This window comes from Geotrypetes seraphini, chromosome 11, assembly GCF_902459505.1.
Source record: "Geotrypetes seraphini chromosome 11, aGeoSer1.1, whole genome shotgun sequence".
NCBI lineage: Eukaryota > Metazoa > Chordata > Amphibia > Gymnophiona > Dermophiidae > Geotrypetes > Geotrypetes seraphini.
The window spans coordinates 2,772,569-2,795,166 of NC_047094.1; the positions used below are offsets into that span (position 1 = coordinate 2,772,569).

General features: G+C 41.8%; 1 protein-coding gene across 2 annotated transcripts in view; it reads right to left on the minus strand.

The window, feature by feature from the left end:
- Nucleotides 1-22,598, minus strand: part of PRKCB (protein kinase C beta) — a 209,194-nt gene that overhangs the window by 29,901 nt on the left and 156,695 nt on the right. For both annotated transcript variants that reach the window (XM_033914500.1, XM_033914499.1), the window contains 4 exons: nucleotides 14,476-14,649; nucleotides 10,986-11,077; nucleotides 8,398-8,460; nucleotides 7,715-7,853 (listed from right to left, as the gene is read on the minus strand). In XM_033914500.1, coding sequence (XP_033770391.1) covers nucleotides 7,715-7,853; nucleotides 8,398-8,460; nucleotides 10,986-11,077; nucleotides 14,476-14,649 — 468 coding nt within the window. The remainder of the gene's footprint in view (nucleotides 1-7,714; nucleotides 7,854-8,397; nucleotides 8,461-10,985; nucleotides 11,078-14,475; nucleotides 14,650-22,598) is intronic.

Consider the following 22,598-nt stretch of genomic DNA (forward strand, 5'->3'; position numbering starts at 1 on the left):
TTAGACCATTGCTCAAGCTTCACTAGTCCTTCTTCCTCATTTTTTCCACACCCTCAGATTGCAGCTTTTGGTATCATCTGCAAAGAGGCAAATCTTACCACCCGGCCCTTCAGCAATATTGCTTACAAAAATGTTAAAAAGAACAGGCCCAAGAACCGAACCTCTATTGCTTCTCTAAGATCATCAGATAGGGTCACCTTCATGTCCTGCTGTTCTTTCACTTGGATTTTTGCAACTCAAGTGCATGACCCTACATGTTTTAGCATTAAATCCACCTTCCATATATTAGACTCACACACACACATATCTTAAACAGAAATTTAAATGCAAGAACCTTCGTCAGCTCTGTGACTGACATAAATGCTCATATTTAAATTATGGGCAGGTATTTAACCCATTAAGCAGGTCTTCTATAGCAGTGGTTCCCAAACCTGTCTTGGAGGACCCCCAGGCCAGTCAGGTTTTCAGGATAGCCCTAATGAATATGCATGGAGCAGATTTGCATGCCTGGCACCTCCATTATATGCAGATCTCTCTCATGCACATTCTTTAGGGCTATCCTGAAAATCCGACTGGCCTGGGGTTCTCCAGGACAGGGTTGGGAATCACTGTTCTCTAGGACAGGAAGCTGGAGAGGATGTTGACCTTGTATGTGTCCCCATCAGCTCAGAGTCAGGATCTCTCCAGTTGACTTTGAGGGGCGTTTTCCATATGACACCCAACTCTGATTTTGGGCATGTTGCAAAAAAAATGTCCAACAATCCAGCGCCAAACATGGCCATTTTCAAACCAGAAAAACGTCTATCAACTTGGTTTGAAATTTGCCTATCTTAGATGCATCTTTTTTTAAGAACCATTTTCAAACAAAAAACATCCCGGGGAAAACTGCACAAAAACAAGCCACTGGGATGTCTGAGAGCAAGCATTTTTAGTAGGCTGGTCACACAGACATCTCAGCAGAGCAGCGGGGCAGCCAAGGGGGCACTGCAGTGAACTTCACATAAAAATCCCCAGGTACTCATCACATCATAACCTCCTTATACTGTATGGTGAGCCCTCCAAAACACACCCACATCCTACTACACTTCTCCCTCAATATTCGCGGGGGTTAGGGGCAGAGCCGTCATGCGAATATTAAAAAACTGCGAATAATATTCGGGCCGGTTCTGACCCCTGGAATCCCAGACCTTACCTTACCTTCAGCCCTGTGAGACTCCCCGGAACCTGGTGGTCTGGCAGGCTCATGGCAGCCATTTCCTATGAGTGATCTGCACGGGGCAGGAGCATAGGAAGATTGCTCCTGCCCCAAAAGCCCGCTAGACCACCAGGTAAGGTTCTGGGGAGACTCAGCTTAAAAATAGCCCAAAAAATTAAAATCAATAAAAAAAAAAAAATCATGAATAACCAAATCCGTGGATACTGAAACCGCGGATTTGAAGGGAGAAGTGTATACCCAACTGTACACCACTAAAATAGCCCATATGCCTGCAGGTGTTACCTATAAATGGCATTGATGGGCTACTGGGCTTGATGGACCACTGGTCTGACCCAGTAAGGCTGCTCTTATTTTGAGGGTTTTGGGGTGCTCACACTTTCTATCCCAAGTGTAGCAGTTAGACTGGGATATGGGCCTGGATCTAGAGAATGACAAGGTGGATGTTAACCGCGGCTAGCCGTGGGTAACCCGCCAAAACAGTGGAGGGGGGGAAGGTGCTCACCACAGGTACGGGGACAAGGCCATCCACTGTCCCATGGAGCTGTGAATGGCCTTGTCCTCGCAGTTAAGGGAGGGGACGCACATGGTCATCGATCACACGCGTCCCCTCCCTCCTTCCTATCTACCCAAATCTATCTATCTCCCGCTCTCCCCCTTACCTTTGCGGCGCGTTTTAAGGTTTGAGACTTGTTGAAAGCTGCCGGAGCATACATGCAGTCGCGTGCGTGTATGTACAGAAGCTTCTCCTCTGACGCAACTTCCGGGAGATGCATGGACTGTGCGAGGGATGCCGAAGGGCAGTGAGGTGGCGAGAGGGAAGGGTGGATGCTACGGGGATGAGGTGGTGAAGGGGACGGCGGGGGACAGGGCGGTGAAGGGGACGGTGGGGATGAGGCGGTGAAGGGGATGGTGGTCCGGTGACGGGGACAGATTTTTTTCCCTGTGTCATTCTCTACCTAGATCCACTTCTTTACAGACAATTGCACTTACCACTGGGCTGGTCATTATAATCGGCAGCTGTCAGAGCCTATAATGAACTGTCACTTTCACCTTGTGGGAGGGGGGGTTATCCTGACCTTTCAAGGATTGTCAAGCAGTTTCTGATTTTACTGTCCTTAGGCTTATCCCAGAGGATCCCTGACAGCATAGTCATTGGATCTGTAACTATAATATTATCAGGCTGGACTCTGTGATTCCTTAAACAACTTTCTTTAATACAAAACTTAAGAACATAAGAATAGACTTACTGGGTCAGAGCAATGGTCCATCTAGCCCAGTAGCCAATCCTGGTCACTAGTACCTGGCCAAAACCCAAGGAGTAGCAACATGCCATGCTTCCGATCCAGGGCTAACAGTGGCTTCCCCCACGTCTTTTTCAATAACAGACTGGACTTTTCCTCCAGGAAATTATCCAAACCTTTCTTAAAACCAGCTCCACTATCTGCTCTTACCACAACCTCTGGCAACACGCGTTCCACAGCTTAACTATTCTCTGAGTGAAAATATCTCTCCTCCTATTGGATTTAAAAGTATTTCCCTGTAACATCATCGAGTGTCCTCTAGTCTTTGCCATTTTTGATGGAGTAAAAAAAAATCGATCCACTTGTACTCATTCTACACCACTCAGGATCTTGTAGACTTCAATCCTATCTCCCCTCAGCTGTTTCTTTTCCAAGCTGAAGAGTCCTAACCTTTTTAGTCTTTCCTCATCCCCTTTATCATCTTGGTCGCTCTTCTTGGAACCTTTTCTAGTTCTGCTATATCTTTGAGATAAGGTGACCAGAACTGATTGCAATACTCAAGGTGAGGTTGCACTATGGAGCAATACAGAGGCATTATCATTTATTTAAAATTATTTATAACCCGCCTATCTATAAACATTATTAGTTTTGTTAACCATCCCTTTTTTAATAATTCCTAGCATTTTATTTGTTTTTCTGGGCAGAAGGTTTCATTGTATTGTCTACAATGACACCCAGATCACTTTCTTGGGCACTAACCCTCAAGGTGGACCCTACTATCCGGTAAATGTGATTCAGATTATTCTTCCCAATGTGCATCACTTTGCATTTATCCACATTAAATTTCATCTGCCACTTGGATGCCCAGTCTTCCAATTTCCTAAAGTCTGTCTGCAATGTTTCAGTCTGTTTGCATTTTAACAACTTTGAACAGTTTAGGGTCATCTACAAATTTAATCACCTCACTTGTCGTTCCATTTTCCAGATCATTTATAAATAAATAAATAAAACACAAACAACCCCCCAAACAAACAAACAAAGAAATAAGCAAACTTACAGTTAAGTAGATCTTAAGGATTTTCATCTCTCACGGAATTCACACTCAACCAGCACCTCCTATGATTAGGGCAAGCTGGGAGTGTATTTTCACATACTCTTAGTAATACTTTACTTTAAAACTTAATAACACCAAGTTACTTAGAGCAGTGATTCCCAACCCTGTCCTGGAGGAACACCAGGCCAATCGGGTTTTCAGGCTAGCCCTAATGAATATGCATGAGAGAGATTTGCATATGATGGAAGTGATAGGCATGCAAATTTGCTTCATGCATATTCATTAGGGCTAGCCTGAAAACCCGATTGGCCTGGTGTTCCTCCACTGACTTAGAGGCAAGCAGATACAAAGGTAAAAATAAAAAAGGAACAGTACTTTCTCTATGGCCACATACGCTCTAAAATGGAGTCTGCTATTTCTACATACACAAGAGAAGTAACCAGGAAAAGGGGGGGGGTGGCTCAGCCCTTTGGGAGCTTATGTTAAAGCAATGCACTCTGTTTACATATCTAAAAACAAGAACTCTGCTTGTGTGAATCTGGTGACAAAACAAGAGGTCATCTGGTCGGCTTGAGCACCTTTTTGGCACTTAGTCATTACTGAAACAGGTGTATCCTATTTTTGGCCCTGGATGTTTTTACAATGTTCCATAACTGCAGAAAAACATCCAAAGCATAATCCTGTCCTAGCCCCACCCAGCCAAACAAACAGAACACCTCGCCTTCGAGAAAGGATAGTCAAGGAAAAGGGCAAGGGTGGTGTCTTTTCAACCAATAATACAATCTTTATTAAGCATGTATAGTCCCAACAAGGATCCCTGTTTCGGTGTATGGGAACATCTTCCTCAGGGGACACTGGAGATGTAAGACGCTGAAGTCCACTGTGCGTGTAAGCAGTTGAGTAGCAGCATACACAGCTTCACTTTCATTTTCACTTTCGCTGTGTATGCTGCTACTCAACTGTTTACATGTCCAGTGTCCCCTGAGGAAGGCGTTTCCATACGCTGAAACAGGAATTCTTGTTGGGACTATACTTGGTTAATAAAGATTGTATTGTTGGTTGAAAAGACACCACACCCTAGCCCCCCCAGAACATTCCACAACACACACCCTTGAGATTTCGACAAACTGTGGAGAAATATGTTGTTATTGCGAAACCCACCCCACCCTATCTTTTACTCTGTACTATTTTATGGGTCATTTTTCTGTTTCGAAATTGAGCCCTATTGTATCTGAACCACTCTAGAGACAGGATCTTTCCTGCAGGTTTCCACTGTCCTTAGTGCAGACCCAGCAGCTCACCTCGTCCATTCCTGAGCTAGTTTCCAAGTTAATTTAAAATTTGTTAGTCCGCGTATCAAATTTCTAAGCAGAGTACATAAATTTAAATCGGGGTTATACATAAAATAAGTCAGACAGACAAACTGAAACAAATTGAGAAGAACTACATCAAATGATAGGATAGTAAAACATTTCAAGTTAACCCATGAGGGAAGGTCCCATCTGTAAGTAGGTTCGAAAGGAAAAGGAACTGTAAATCAAAAGCATCCTTAAATAGGAAGGTTTTTAATTTTGATTTAAACCTGTCTAGTGATATTTCTTTGCATAAATGGATCTAAAGCAGGGGAAAAAAAACAGTTGAACGAGTCGTGCTAATGTGGCTTAGCGAGGGAATCGATAGCAGATGTTGAGTGTTGGATCAAAGGGATCTTGAAGAAGTAGAAGTTTAGCTATAAATTCTGGGGAGTTGGTGGCTCATGCTTTGAAAGTTAAAAGTCATTTTATAGGTGAACATTAGTTGAATGCATCTGGGAGAAAAGCTGACGAAAACAGAGCAGGGATATATTTGCCCAAGAAGTGCATGTTTCTGGAATGAGCCTACTGGTGTTGAGGACAGGTTCAACTGTCTTCATCTAAAAGCTTGTATTCTGCACTGGTCGGATGAAGAAACCCCCCAACATTGGGAACACAGACAACAGGGTCTAAGTTGCAGCCTTTTGATTCAAGGTGAAGATGTAACTGAGAGGTGTCACAAAGCACAGTGACAATGGCACCTTCCTCCAAGATCTTATGACACTGCAGCTCAGTTACCAATGTAGGCTGAACAGAATTTATTCTCTCCTCCCTCTACTATTAATCAGAAGATGGCCTCTGTAAAGTTGTTTACAAGCATTACCTCGTAGGCTACTGATACAATCTGATATTCTATGGAGACGTTCAACCCTTCAACAACCAATCCACTGTCTTCACCCGAGCTAGAGCTATGTGATGCTGGGTTCCACATTAGGAGTCAGCGTCCAATAAAAGGAACTAGGTGTCATCCCAGTGTACGGCAACAGCTAAGAAAACAAAGATGAATATGTTCTAATGCCCTTGTATTGTTCCATGGCGCGGCAGCAACTTGAATACTGTGTGCAATTCTGGTCACCACATTTCAAAAAAGAAATAGTGGAATTAGAAAAGGATAAAAAGGATGGGACAACTTCCCCATGAGGAAAGGCTAAAGCAGCCAGGGCTCTTCAGCTCAGGGGTGATATGAAATACTATAAAATACTGAGTGGAAAGGGTCGATGTGAATCGCTTGTTTACTCATTCTAAAAATACTAGGACTAGGGGGCAAGTGATGAAGCTACTGAGTAGTAGATTTAAAACAAACCGGAGAAAATATTCCTTCATGCTTAAATTCTGGAATTCATTGCTGGAGAATGTGGTGACAGCAGTTAGCTTAGCAGGGTTTAAAAAAAGGTTTGGCTAACTTCCTAAAAGAAAATCCATGCATCTGCTTATTCCTGGGATAGGCAGCATAAAATCTGTTTTATTCTTTTGGGATCCTTTCAGGTTGGCCACTGTTGGAAACAGGATACTGGGCTTGATGGACCTTCAGGATACCCCCCCCATGAAGTTTGAAGGTAAACTGGTGGGGTTGCATGTCATTGACACATGCTAATCAGCAGTATCGTGGCTCTACAAGGGAAGATATTCACTAGCTCTCCTTCAACTCATTAGAATCCAAAGTGGCCCTAGCTTAAAGATGAGTGAAAACCACTGCCCTAGAGCGGTGTCCCCAACTTTGTCCTGGAGGACCACCAGCCAAGTCTGGTTTTCAGGATAGCCCTAATAAATATGCATGGGGCAGATTTGCATGCCTGTCTCCTCCATTATATGTAAATCTCTCTCATGCACATTCATTAGGGCTATTCTGAAAACCAGACTGGCTGGTGGTCTTCTAGGACAGGGTTGGGGACCACCGCCCTAGATATATTAGACTGTGAATCTGTGGGACTGGTTCAAGGTGCATTTTGTCAGGGTAATTCTACGATAAACTTAAACTTTTGGTTCTGAGGGTCACAAGTCATGATTTCCTGCCATTCACAGATTAACTAGATTAACAAAGTCTAAGTACTCAGCACTGCCCAAGAAAAAGCTCCTTGCAGACACCAGTGAAAGGAAAGCATGCAGCCTTGCAAATACAACCCCCAAAATGTGGCTCTGTGAACCTGCAGAAATGCTCCTGCCTCAGCAGTCCTTAAACTCCATTTACGACAGCACAAGCCACGTTTGAGCTCAGATATGACATCACAAAGGCAACCAGTGAGCAGCTCTTTTTAAATCTCTGAATGTCAGAAACGTCCTAAGTGACCCTGCCACTGAGATTACAGAAGTCCTCATTTTTGTGTAATGTGTGCTTGCCAGCCCTTCATTAACTACCTGTCGTGACCCCTGACCTCAGGGCTTGACCTGGTTGATATACCTCAAAGGAATTCTGGCAGGTAAAAGAACTTGTAATAGTCTCTTTCCTGGATACTTGAATATTTGAAGAGGCAGTAATTCTCTCTAGAGCTGCTAAGCTAAGGGTCCGGATGAGGTGGTGCGTGGCCATGCATTTATGTCCTTAACTTTAGCTCAATGGTCAGCAGTTAGGCGTGAAAATGCGCAACTGTCTGGCACGTCCCCCAAGCCGCCCAGAATTGTACGCTCTGGAATTTGAGCACGCACTTTACAGAATACCGACTAAGGGCAGTTATGCATGCAACTGACCTTATTATATAAATTGCTAGTCAGAAACTTGGGTGCATCACTTTCTAGAGTTCGGGGAATAATGGGACTCATTCTTCGAGCAAAATCCACACCTTTTCTTTGCAGGTCATGAACATCCACAAGACATTTCCCTGATACAAAACAGCTCTGCTTGCACTGTCCTTACCTCTGGGGCGATATAGTCTGGTGTTCCACAGAAGGTTTTAGTGGTTATCCCATCCCAGATATTTTCTTTACACATGCCAAAGTCTGCGATTTTGATGTGCCCTTCAGAATCCAGCATCACATTATCGAGTTTTAGGTCTCTGTTATCAGAAAGAAAAAGCCGAGCCAATGTTAAATCTATTAATTTATAGGTGGTCGGAGGACCCTTAAGCCCACCAGCAGGCTCTGTTGCCTTCAGCATCAAACTCAGGGCTTTCTGTAGCCTGGGGGAGGGGGCTCAGGATGACTGCCTCCTTTGTACCCCCTTACCAGCAGTCCTGTGATACATTTTCAGCTTCTTCCATGCATACTCACTGAGCCACCACATAATAGCACAGAGTACAGTAGTCCAAATGCCCACAAATGATTTGGCTTCCATTGAATATACCACATGCCACACAAATCAGGGGAAGTTTTCTGTTTTTGGTTTGTCTTACTGACAAATGAATGGATGGTGGGAATTGTAGGCCCCACATGACAAGGGCTGGAAATAAATGACTGAAAATGAGCTGAGCTCCTCACTGGATTGCACTCGCTGTCTAAGCTGATGTATTTGGACCCCAGAAGAGGAAACAAAAGCCATTTGTTTGGCTATGGATGGGTGTAGGGAAGGGAATGAGGAGCCCAGAGATATCGCTCACCTACCGATAAATTATGCCTTTGCAGTGAAGGAAGAACAGGCCGATGGCAATTTCAGCAGCATAAAATCTGAAATTTGAGATTTAGACATGAGTAATGAAAGGAAAGAAATGATTGGAAATGTTACTCAGTATAATGACAAGCTTAGCAGCTGTAACTGACAACGAGAGACACATGTCGACCAGTCCACCGAGAGGGAGAGCAGCAGCTCACAATCCAAACCTCACCAGAGCAGAGGCTACTGCTGCCCCCGAGTTTTGCCCAGTCTCTAGGCCCAAGGTATCCTGGGATTTGTAGTACCTTTGTCCTATCAGATGCCTGGTGGAACTCATCTGGAGTGCCTCAGGGATCTGTTTAATGTTTTATGCTTAGTTTGGACATACATGCAGATGACATTGCAATACTCATCCTGAGAGATCAAACTTTAGACCAAGCAATTAGATTAATTAAAAAGTGCCTGGCTCTTGGATGTTGAATCAAACTTAAATTTATTTTTTTCTAAAAATAATTTATATTCTGCATATCCTACAATTCTATATGGATTACAAATTATTCGGGTACTCAAGCACTGTTCCCTAACTGTCCCAGTGGGCTCCCACTCTATCTAATGTACCTGTCGCAATGGGGATTAAGTGACTTGCCCAGGGTCATAAGGAGCAGTGCGAGATTCGAACCCACAACCGCGGGGTGCCAAGGCTGTAGCTCTACCCACCGCACCACACACTCCCCCAAATGAAGTTTCTACTATTGAGCAATAACCCAGACCAATGAGTTGATTTTATTTGTATTGATCAGATGAAATTCTTTCTAGCGTCAGTAATTAAGATCTTAGGGGTGTTGGTGGATCAAACATTGTCTCTTAATCCACATGGAAATGCCTTAGTTAGAAATTCCTTCTTTTTATGAGAAAACTGAGGTGTTAGAAAGTTTCTTTCAGTCCAGTCTTACTATGTCTTCAATTGGGTTATTATAATCTTATTTATATGGGTGGTTCTAAACTTATGTTCAAAAGATTGCAGTCTATACAGAATACGGTGGTTCTTTTGATTTTTGCTCTAAAGAAATACGATAGTATTTCAGGGTATTTACACTACATGAGGTTCCATTTGCTTCCTAAATTTTTTAATTTGTGTGCTTCTTATTCAAGGTTTTAGAGGGTATTTGCCCAGAATATCTTTTGTCCCATTTTAAATTTGTCACTTAGGGGAACAGGAGAACTATTAAGAATTCTCTAAAGAAGCCACACTAAATTTATATTTTCCTTCTGTCTATTTCTTGTGTAATATGTTGTACCTTCCCTATTTGCATTTTGTAATTCGCTGATTGTCCAGCTCTCTTCGGTGTGAACCGCCTAGAAGTCATCAGACTATGGCGGTATAGAAGAATAAAGTTATTATTATTATTAAAGGAACAGAAGAAACTAAAGCAATTTGAGATGATCTTTCCTTATCAGACTCCTAGAATAAGGACAGAGATTTCTGTGTGATTTGATCACCATTTTTCATACCAAATATTTAGAAAAATGCTGAAGACTTTATTTTAAAAAAATATGTTGTGGGTTATGTTTCAGTTGTTTTTGATATTCCTGGGAATAAGTCCTGGTCTCTTGGGTTTCTAGCAGTACACATGTACCATTGCTACCTTTTTGATGTAGCCTTCAAGCCATAACCCTACTGCCCACTGCCCAAAACCCAGCCAGCAGATTAAAGGTTCCCCTTAACTGTATCCATGACATCCTGTTTGTCTGTCAAGATTGTAAGCTCTTTTGAGCAGGGACTGTCTTCTTTGTGACTCTGTACAGCGCTGGTAGTCCACCGAAAAGGCTTTTGGGGGTTTTCTGCTGTGTTTTCTATGGTCCTCCTGATCTTGAGCATGAACAGTCTAGATCCAGGGTTCCTGTTCTCAGCAGGGAAGACTCACAACTTTACTGGTCTAGATTTCACCAATGCTTGGATTTTGGACTTGGTTATATTTTCTGTGTTGCTAATTTCACTGTGCACTGGCTGCCTCCCCCTGTTTCTCACAAGACATAGTAACATAGTAAATGATAATCATAATAATAATTCTTCTATACGCCACACCACATAGTTCTAGGCGGTTCACAGCAAAGAGGACTGTACAATCAGTGAAAAAAAATACATTCAGGAACGGTCCAAATTATAACTGTACATTACGATAAAATATCAATTTACTAATTTGATGGTCCATCCAGTCTGCCCTGCAATTTCATGATTCAATTATAATACAGTTTTAAAGGAACAGGTGGAATTGTAGAGCTCCTGGGAAATTTTAGCCCCTACCTTTAGAGATGCCCTTCAGAGTCAACGCACTTACGCCACCTACTCTCACCAGAGCTGCTTAGTGGATATGTTTTATTGTCATGTCCATATTGTAAATTACGTCATCTCGGTCCTGTCTCGATGTACTTTGTAACCCCTTTGGGAGGACGGGCCAAATGACAGGCAGGTGTCCTGGGAGGTGAATGGTTAGCTTTTATATTTCATACTAGCACATACTCCAAGGAGCTAGAAAATCACCCTCTCTGCGTCCGTATTGTACCTCTGTCCTCCAAAGTCTGGGCAACAGATACTTACACGGCATGGGGCTCCTTAAACCTGCCAGCCTGCTGGATCTGGTACATTAGATCTCCACCATTCACATATTCCATCACAAAATACAAGCGATCCTAGAAGCCAAAGCAGAAACCAGTGAGAATAAAACATTCATTTCACAGTCACAGTTCAATAGAACTACATAGCATGTGTCCCCTGCTCTTCACAAGCAGAGGCAGGTTAGCTACCGACTCACATGACAGCAACGGTGGAGAAGACTATAAGACGCTAATGTGTCTATGTCCCCTATACAGAGGTGAATGGGAGAGGCGCACGCTGGTGATTAACCCAGGCAAGCTACAGACCAGGCTGAGCAACAGTGACAGTGGAAGGGTGAACTCTGGGGCAGTCTTCCCTATTGTGCCTTCTTCCCGACTTATCGCATCTCTGGGCAGGAAGCAGTAACGAGGTGCAGAATAATCATTCCAGACTACAGAATTCTCTCCAGATGACAAGCTCCTCAAAATGTATCACCCTATATTCTTACAGTAGTGAGTTAAGAGTGAAATTGCCTGATCTTTAGCTGAGGGCGTCTCTTTCCAGGGTGTGTCTGTGTGATCAAGGGATTCCATTTTAGTTTCAGAGAGTGACGTGAGGATCCTTGTTCTAGAGTCTGTTCAACATAGACTGAAAAGCACCGTCCATATACTGTAGGTGAAGCTCTTGAGGCCAGAACTATTTCACTTTTGATATGATCATCACAAAGGTGAGTGGGCTTCCCTAGAAAGCACAAGGCAAAGCAAAGGAAGTAGCTACGTATCTGAAATGTACCTTTTCCCTTATTAGGGTTCGGTCAGGTTGTGTGGCGACCATCACACACAGCCTGGATGCTATCTCTGATTACATTACAGGTAAGATAATGATCTGCTCTGAGATGGCCACAAGATTACTTGACAGACCAGCAGATTGATTACGGGATTTGAAAGCCTCTCACAGCAATTTACAGTTCCACTCAGGACTGCCTCAAGGGATTGTTTTACCCTGAGCCTCCCGCATCACATCTGCTCCCTCCCCCGCTTAGTTTGATCTCTCCCTCCTCCTCTCAGTCCAACATCTCTTTCTTTCTCTCTCCTCCCTTCCTAGCAAATGGTTCAATTTTGAACGTGCAGGTCAATAGGTGGCCACAATGTGAAAATTGCTCATCCAAACCGACAGAATAATTTTCTTGCCCACCATTGCACTTTTACGCAACAGAAGGCGATGCCCCTTATGGGCCAACTGGAAGACCTCATACCCATGCAACAGCAGACCCTCAGCCGACAAAGGAATCATACAACGGACCAAAGCCGCCCAAAAAGAGCGAACCAACGGACAGGTCCAAAAAGCATGCAGGAAGCGCAAGACTCTTTCTCTTCAAATTTGGGAAGCTTATATTTTTTCTAGAGCACATAGTGGGGTTTTAAAATCTTTTTCCTCTTGAGTGAAGGGGGGGAGTTCATGGGCTTCCCCAGTCTGCCATCCACCAGTTGCTAGGGGGGAGAGGTAAGGGGGGGGAGCTGGGTTTGGGGAACGGTGCTGTTTAGCTGGAAGGCCAGAAGAGATGGGCCTCCGGTGTTCGTACTTTAAATGAACCAGTTCCTGAATCTAGGGGGGGTTGGATTTCTTGGTTTGGGAAGGTATGAGGGGGGGAGGTGGGTTGGGGCGAGATTCTAGAGTTTGTATGGTGGGGAGGAGTTGGGATTTGCATTCTATATCAGATAGACGGGCTGTACATGCCTTGCACAGTTGTTTGATATTGTTTTGGTCTGCTTTTCGCATTGTCATATGTTTGTCTATCAATAAAAACTGATTTGACACATAAATGGGTGAAAATCTACTTTATGATGACCAGATAAATGCATTTAAGCACTGACTGAGCAGCTGAATTTGAGGGAATGTGTAGCTTGGAGGAAGAGTTCACACAACGGACTCAATATTGAGCTGCAGGTGACAACTGTATGAAGGTGCATAATTAATGTGTCTATTCAGGTGTGTTGCACTGAATACATGAATAAACTAAACAAAGAGGCTGACCACCGCCTGCCCTCAGTCCACCCCAGACGTGGCCCCATATTATATGGGGAATAAAGAGTAGAATGGGGGCCAGGACCTGACCAATATTTTGCTCAAGGGAGGGCCAGAGATTGGTTGGTTTGTTCCGCTGCCCTTGGGATCGTGCCAAACATCTGACCAAATGTATCATTTTGAAAAATACACAGATAGGCTCATATTCTATAAATGGCAATGAATTTTTAGGTGCCCTACTGGCACCAGAATCGCACCTCAGTAGGAGATTTATGGTACCAAGTCAGAAGTGGTGTTAGGCACTGTAAAACCTCTCTGGAGATACAGCGATTGACATGGCGCCATTTAGAGAATTCAGGCCATAACGAACATATAACTTTGATTATATGATGACGACTGTTTTGCTATTGAGAGAATGAGAGCTTCTCATTCTTTTAGGGTTCCGTCTCTGGTACCTTTGGCCCTTACATGTGCTCCAGACTTATCAGCCTGAAGAAAAGCACCTTGGGAGACTTTCATTCTTGCGTTCTATTTTTTATATAACAGTACATTCAGTTCTGGGGTGGGGGGGAGGTGTCATAATAATTATTTGGTTCCATGGGCCCAATATTCAAAAAAGCTGACTTCTTAAAGGTTGTCCTTTTTCCAGCAAAACCTAGGAGTGAAACTTCTCAGCTTAAAATTCATCTCAGTTTAAAATTTGTCCCTATAAATTTCAGCCTAGATTTACGAGGCTAGGACTGAAAATCAGTGATAAGGTCATAAAATGTCTTCCCTGCCCTCAATTCACCCTTGTTGCCATTCACTTTTTATGCTTTTAAATTTAGGACTTCCTAAAATCTCACTGTACCATATTTGGCTCTAGGCAATTTACAATTAAAAAAAAACTCAACAGAACAAATTTGAGGGGAATTGCATAAAATATAAAATCAGTGGAATTTATCAAACTTCCAACTTTTTACAAAAAATCAGATAATCTGAATCCAATCTAATATTAAGAGGCAAACTATTCCAAACAGAAGTTCTCAAATAAGTGAACATTGAAAGAAATTCTCATTTATATTTTAGACCTTTCACAGAAGGAAGTCTTAATAAAAATAAAGTATCGTGTATGCGAGATGATTAAAAGAAAGAGCTAGAAAAAAGACAAATTAATGTGTAAAATGTAAAATACCAAATAAGCAACTTTGAAAAGTATAAGGGCTGAAAAAGGTAACCCGGGAAGCTTATAAAACAGAACACACATATAGTACGTACTCAAGTTTATTGAGTAAAGATGAATTTAAGATTTAAGAACTCAGCAATTGTCAATTTTCAGACTCTCAAACAGTGAAAGATCTTTCGTGCTACATCCTCTAATCCACATATGCAAAGGAGATAAAGTGGCAACCTCAAGATATGAAGAAGACCGAGAAAGAAAGATCTGTCAATGGCAGAAGAGATGAGGCAGCTTTGTAAGACCTCATACCATGGTTTGGAAGCAGGAATGAAGCTGTGTTAGGAAGGGAGGTTTGGTCGAGAGGGCCAGCACCCGTTTCTCCACCATTGTACATTCCACATCGTCATCCTGAATCACCACATCCTTCTTCAGGATCTTCACTGCATACAGTTCGTCAGTGCCTTTCCGTTCCGTCAGGATCACCTAAGGACATAGAATGCAAAAGTGAGGAGGAAGAAAGCAGTTAATAACTATTAATGGCAGAATGAGATATTTAACCAATGGAAAACCCATGCTCAGAACCCAACTCTTGTCCTACTTATCATTATATACAAGTACCTGTCCCTGTAGGCTCACAATCTAAGTTGGGGCATGGAGGGTTAAGTGACAAGAAGCTGCAGTGGGAATTGAACCCAGTTCCTTGAGATCTCAGGCCACTCCCACCCACTCCCATCTACTTCAGCAGGTGGTCAACCTAAAAAGGCTTTTAGGAGGAAAACCATTCAAAGGTCCTGGTCTGTTCTGAAGAGATAATGGGCAGACTAGATGGGCCATTTGGTTTCTATGTGAGAAGGCATGGGAGTAAGAGCGTCAAAGGGGATTCTGTAGCAAAGTCCTGGAAATAGTCCCACATCTTATCATATGGTCGGCCTACAGAATGGCGCATCTCATCCACTGGAAACTGTTACTGTACCACAGAGCACTGGGATTCTCTGTGAGGCAAATGGTAAAGAAGGAAGACACTGTGGTTAGTTGGGACATCGCCATTTCCACAGAAAAAAAGCTCAAAGCAAGGAAATCGGATTTTGACTCCAGGGGATTTTTCCAGTATTTAGGCAGCTGACCTGTACAATTCTTACTCCAAAATACCTGTTAATCACTAGCTCTTAACTCTGTTTATTCCACTCAAGTTGTACCATCTTTTAATCATTGTAAAGCACATCGAACTTCACGGTCCTGCGGTATAGAAACTGTTATTATTATTATTTACCTGCTTAACTAGCAGTAAAGTTTGTTTGTTTTCAATGTGCCTACACTTTGTACTTTATTCCACTGCTCCTTCCCTGCCTCCCCAACTATCATCATTAACTCTCTGTCCCTTCCCCCAAAACAGGCGTTTTATGGGTGACTCAGGATTACAATCTCGCCTTTCTCCAAAGGCTGAAATAACATAACATAAGAAATTTCTAGACCGCATAGCCAGAAGTCCAATGTGGTTAATACAAATTATGTGTTAAGAATACTGAGAGATCTAATTGGTGAGAAATCTTGATATGAAAGTGCTTTTGCAGCCTTTAACTGAGATTTTCTGCTCTTCTTATGGAGCTACTCATTCAGGATTGGGGGGTGGGGGGCTCAATATGTGAAAAAGTTTAAAAGTCTATTCTGATACTACAGCTGTAATTTTAAAACTTAATCAATTTGATTTCCTGGTAAAACTCAATGAGGTCGATATGCAAAGCTACTTAACTTCTCAGGGACAGCTCCTGGCTAGTTCAAGAGTGTTTTAGCACCTAACCACGGATATTTAGTGGCAGATAACCAGCTATCTACCATTGAATATCTATCGTTACTGGCTAATGTCACACAAATTTAGCGCCTTGTTTAGTGGCCATATAAATACCATAAGAATATAAGAAATGCCCTACTGGGACAGACTCCCAGCATCCTGATTCCAACAGTGGCCAATCCAGGTCCCAAGCACCTAACAAGATCCCAAGAATAAGCAGTGGATTCAGAGAGCTCTGTTCGTGAGGAGCTAGCTAAAATAAAAGTAGACAAAGCGACGGGGCCGGATGGTGGACATCTGAGGGTGCTGAAGCAACTTAGGGAAGTTCTGGTGGCTCTATTGACTGACCTTGTCAATGAGTCTCTAGTCGGGAGTTGTACTGGAGGACTGGAGAAGGGCGGATGTGGTCCCTCTCCACAAAAGTGGAAGTAAGGAAGAAGTAGGGAATTTCAGGCCGGTAAGCAGATTAATGGAAACGCTTTTAAAACAGAGAATGGTGAAGTTTCTGGAATCCTGTGGATTACAGGACCGGAGTCAACATGGATTCATTAGAGGTAGGTCTTGTCAGACAAATCTGATCCATTTCTTTGACTGGGTGACCAGAGAATTGGATAGAGGATGTGCGCTAGATGTGGTGTATTTAGATTGTAGCAAAGCCTTTGACAGTGTTTCCTTACATTAAAATACATTTCTAGACCGCAATACCTTCCAAATCGATGCGGTTTACATCATCAAGAGACTGTACAACACAGTGAAATACAAGAGAAATATCATCTTCCTTACTTTCCTAAGAATTTTACTAAAAGAGATGTCTTGAATAGTTTTCGGAAGTGCATATATGAAATCAAAGAAGCAAACAAAATACGCGCAGCCTAATATGCAATTGTTCGATGCAATAATTTCTTGTAAAGACATCCTCGTACTGGAGGGAACACAAACAATGAAGTTATCCTTAGTGGATGAACTGCCTTAAAAAATGTAAATTGTTCTAGTAACCAGGTGCCTGACCATGTACGGCTTTAAAACAGAGCGTCCCAAATTTAAACCAAACCTTGGTCTCAAAAGGCAACCAATGGAGTTGTCTATAGTATGGAGTAACATGATTTGATCTCACATTCGGGATTTTGTGCAATCTATGCAAATTTGACTGAAGACCTGTCAAATGAACTGAGTTATAGTAGTCCAGAGATTGGACCAGTATTCTGAATGCAATGGGATTAAAAAAAGACTTATAGTAATCATGCGTAACTTCCAAAGAGTGAAGAAAGATTTTTTTTAACCAAGGCATTTGTAAATGGTTTCATAGTTAAATTCTTATCCAGGTAAACACCCAGAATTTTAATTTCTGGATCGATAGTATAGCTTATCCCATCTACAATCAGGTTGGTTTTTTTTTTTTATTAGAAGGGAAGGCATTCAAAAATTTCATTTTATCAGTATTAAGTTTTAATTTATACTCCCTCATCCAATAAAAATAATCTCCTGAATAATATTCCTGGAAGTTGAGAGACAAGAACTGATGAGAACAGCAATGGTAATGTCATCAGCATAGCTGAATATTTTCAAGCTAAATGAGGATAATCTCCAAGTTAAAGAGGCAAGAGAAATATGAAAAAGTGCAGGAGACAGCGATGAACCCTGTGGAACCCCACAAGGATTACTCCATCTATTTGAGTATGAACCATTTAAATATACCTGATATGTACGAGATTTTAAAAAATTTTGAAACCAAGAAAGTACCTTCTGTATAATTCCCATCATATCCAAACATTTTTGTAAGATATCATGATTTACAAGATCAAAAGCCGAACTAAGATCAAATTGCAGTAAAAGCACTCCAGTACCTTTACTAAACCAAGTATGTAAATAATTCAAGTAAACTGAATGCCCTCGGGATGGGTCCCAAAGTAATGGGCTGGGTGAAGAACTGGTTGAGTGGAAGGCGACAGAGGGTAGTGATCAATGGAGATCGCTCTGAGGAAAGGGATGTTACCAGTGATGTGCCTCAAGGTTCTGTTCTTGGGCCTGTTCTTTTTAACATTTTTATAAACGATATTGCTGTAGGGTTATCGGGTAAGATTTGCCTCTTTGCAGATCATACCAAAATCTGCAATAGAGTAGACACGCTGGATGGTGTGAATAACATGAAGAAAGACCTGGCGATGCTTGAAGAATGGTCTGAAATTTGGCAGCTAAAATTTAATGCTAAGAAATGCAAGGTCATGTATTTGGGCTGCAAAAACCTGAAGGAACGGTACAATTTAAGGGGTGAAGAACTTAAGTGCACGGCAGAAGAGCGAGATTTGGGTGTGATTGTATGTAATGATCTTAAGGTGGCCAAACAGGTTGAAAAGGTGACGGCGAAAGCTAGAAGGATGCTAGGTTGCATAGGGAGAGGTTTGGCCAGTAGGAAAAAGGAGGTATTGATGCCCCTGTATAAGACTTTGGTGAGACCTCCTTTAGAATATTGTGTCCAATTCTGAAGGTCGCAACTTCAAAAAGATATTAAAAAAGGAAGGAGTCGGTCCAGAGGAAGCTACTAAAATGGTGCGTGGTCTTCTTCATAAGGCGTATGGGGTCAAACTTAATGATCTCAATCTGTTTACTTTGGAGGAAAGGCGGGAAAGGGGAGATATGATAGAGACGTTTAAATACCTACGTGGCATAAATGTGCATGAGTCGAGTCTCTGGGATGAGAGGGCATAGAATGGTTGCCTTGAATATCCATGCTTAACAACAGTAAAAGCACTGCCTGCTGCTGGCTGAATATAGCGTCCACTTTTGTTTATCTAGTGCTAGTGAAGTTTCTTTTTGTAAGAAAATCATCTGAATTTAAACTTTGGCTCAAAAAAACTGAAAGATTTGTGGTAACATAACATAAAATTTATATACTAAATCTTATTTATACACCTGGTAGTTGAATGCAGTTAAAGAATTATCTAAAGGGTGAACATAACCAAGTACAAGAACAGTGATCTAAAGGCTGGCCAGAGTTGGAGAAATGTATGGATACATGCCATGGGTTTATTATAAACATGCACATTTGCAACCTCCACATGTACTGATCAAACCAAAGTGGAATTACCAAAAGCTTTCCATTAATACCACTAAGCATGTCCATCAGAGACCTCAGCCATGGAGTCTTTTTATTCATGATATGCACCTCAAACATTCAGCCACTATCATCATTCCATCAAAAGAACTCAAATCTGCAGGTCGAAAACCGACATTGAGTCAGACGAGGAATGTTGTTTGTGCTAGATTTTGCTCTCATTTGATATTGAGTTTAGAAGCTTGGGGACTTTAACCTTTTCCACTCCACAGGCTGAGGAGTTTTAATGATCCATGCCTTCTCTCAGCTATGATCAATTAATTCAACTGCCCACTTACGTGGGAGGCCATGCTTTTTAGCGCTTATTAAGAAGCTTCTAGCAGACAGCAGAGCACTTCATGATTAACTGTTTCTAGTGTTCCCTGGTGTGATTACTTTTTGTTATACTCAGAATTTGATTTCTGAGTAATCCCTGACCCTCATCACCAGATATGAAGATAGATCTGAAAATCCACTTGCTTTCACCTTCTTAATGGCTTAAGGTGTAAGAACAGTTTCTCTCTTCTCTTTCCTTGTGTGCTGTTCCTGCTCAGGGTTACTATTACTTTTATTTCTGTTCTGTGAAATTGAATTAGAACTATTAGGCTCTGGTCCGATTGACGGTATAGCAAGAACTGTAAATAAACAGACTTTTCTCGACAAATTTCTCCCCTTAGGTTACGAAGATTGACAGACTAACATCTCCTATCGCGCGCAGACATTTTCATGGTCACTACCCCACAAACATGGAATCTTCGACCAGCCTATATTAGAGAAGATTCAAGGGCTCCCTGAAGAGTTTTCTTTTCAGAGATGCTTTCGAGAATTGATCCACAACATCTAATCTTTAGGCTGCAGAAATCACTAGAATGAAATTTGCATCTCGGCCTCCAAGCAGTTTTTCAACCCTGCCCTAATGTGCTTAGCCCTTTTTTATGTACTTCTTTTCTATAATAATTTTCTAGTTTCTATCCCTCCCTTCCTTTATCTCAAGTAAGTCAAGTGAATGTCAATTATTTCATGTTGTTGGTTTACCCCTGATTTTATTATTATGTAAAATGCCTAGAAAGTTTATAAGTTGGTATGGCTAGGAGGAGTGTTGGCAGAAAGCCCTTGCTCATGTTACCCCATTTAAGGGATATAAATTTTCAGGTGCTCTGTTGCTCCTTGGTTTTCCACCAAGATTACCACAGCAAAATGAAGGCTGAGGTGAGCTGAATACAAATGGAGGAATCTTCTTCCACTGCAAATAAAGAGGATAATTACTCATTGCAAGCTGATTATAAAATATGCAGGTAGAAGCTAAGAAAGAAACTTTTTCTATACATAGATCATTAATAAAGGCCAAATGGCCCATCTAGTCTAACCATTATCTCTTTCTCTCTCCGAGAGATCCTACGTGCCTATCTCTCAGGCCCTATTAAATTCAGACACAGTCTCTGTTTCCACCACCTCTTCCGGGAGACTGTTCCACGCATCTACCACCCTTTCCGTAAAAAAGAGATTTCCTCAGACTACTATGGAGCCTATCACCTCTTAACTTCATCCTATGCCCACTCATTGCAGATTTCCCTTTCAAATGAAAGAGACTCGACTCAAGAGCATTTACATTATGTAGGTATTTAAACAACTATCATATCTCCCCTCTTCCTCCAAAATATACAGATTGAGAATATAAGAATTGCCGCTGCTCGGTCAGACCAGTGGTCCATCGTACCCAGCAGTCCGCTCACACGGCGGCCCTTAGGTCAAAGACCAGTGCCCTCAGTCTAGCCTTACCTGCGTATGTTCTGGTTCAGCAGGAACTTGTCTAACTTTGTCTTGAATCCCTGGAAGGTGTTTTCCCCTATAACAGACTCCAGAAGAGCGTTCCAGTTTTCTACCACTCTCTGAGTGAAGAAGAACTTCCTTACATTTGTACGGAATCTATCACCTTTTAACTTTAGAGAGTGCCCTCTCGTTCTCCCTACCTGGGAGAGGGTGAACAACCTGTCTTTATCTACTAAGTCTATTCCCTTCATTATCTTGAATGTTTTGATCATGTCCCCTCTCAGTCTCCTCTTTTCAAGGGAGAAGAGGCCCAGTTTCTCTAATCTCTCACTGTACGGAACTCCTCCAGTCCCTTAACCATTTTAGTCATTCTTCTCTGGACCCTCTCGAGTAGTACCGTGTCCTTCTTCATGTATGGCGACCAATGATTCCCAGCGTCCCTTCTACTTCTTTAAGTTTGTCCTCATACGCCTTATGATGAAGACCACACACCATTTTAGTAGCCTTCCTCTGGACCATTCCATCCTTTTTTATATCTTTTTGAAGGTGTGGCCTCCAGAATTGTACACAATATTTTAAATGAGGTCTCACCAAAGTCTTATAAAGGGGCATCAATACCTCCTTTTTCCTATTGGCCATACCTCTCCCTATGCATTTATTGTTGATTGCTACTGCGGCTTTGTAAATAGGTCCTTAAATCAGGTTTTATGTTTTATTAAAACTTGTCATACCGCTTGTTCATATGACTGGTCCAAGCGGTTTACAAATATCTAATTAATATAAAAGAACTCCATCTTAAAATTGGAAAGACCTAAACTAGACAAAAACCAAACATACAGAGCAACATTCACACATATAATTAATAGCGTAATACATCATATACTAATGTCAATTCCTAGGAGAGCTAACTGAAGACCCGGAAGTCTATTTGAAAATATGAATAAGCTCAGATTCAATTGAATCTCGCCCAAAAGCTTCACAGAAGAAAAAAAAGTCTTCAATATAATTAAAAAAGTTTTAAGGGGTGCTTTTATCAAACTGCGGTAGGGGTTTAACGCACATTAATCCGTCTGCCTTGAGCAAGCGTTAGTTGTTTAGCCGGCCGCGGGGGTTAGCGCATGATGAAATGTTCGATGCGCTAACTCCACTAGCGCGGCTTGATAAAAGGACCCCTAAGTTTTTCTTCCAGCCTCAGATCATGGGACAGACTGTTCTACAAATTTGGTGCCATGAAATAAAAAATGTTCTTTCTCGTAAATTCCCACCTTGTCCTATTTCCTATTTTTTCTTCCAGTTGCCTCTTTAATTTCTTTTTTTTGTATTTAAGTATTCTTATTGATTTCAATATTATATCAAGTAAACTTGTACAGAAAGCAAATTTAACCAAAGCATATTACAATCATATAAATCCATACTTAATATTGTTAATTAAGCAATACAAGAAAAACTATTATGGTAAAATTAGCTCAAGTCCTCATTGGATCCAATAATTAATTGTGAGAACATAAAGAAACAATCAAAAAAGTAATGCTATTCCTATAGATCGGGAAGGAAGTTACTATTTTCTTTTAGAGCTCAAACTTGAGTTTTCTCTTTGTCCAGGCGGGACATCGCCAGAAAATTAGTCAAATGTTGGGGCTCAAAGAATACATATTTAGTTGAGTGATAACGGACAATGCACTTATAAGGATGTCTCAAATAAAATGTAGCCCCCAATAAGATGACCCCCGGTTTCAAAAGAAGGAAGTCACGTCTACGTTTTTGCGTTTCCCTTGTAACATC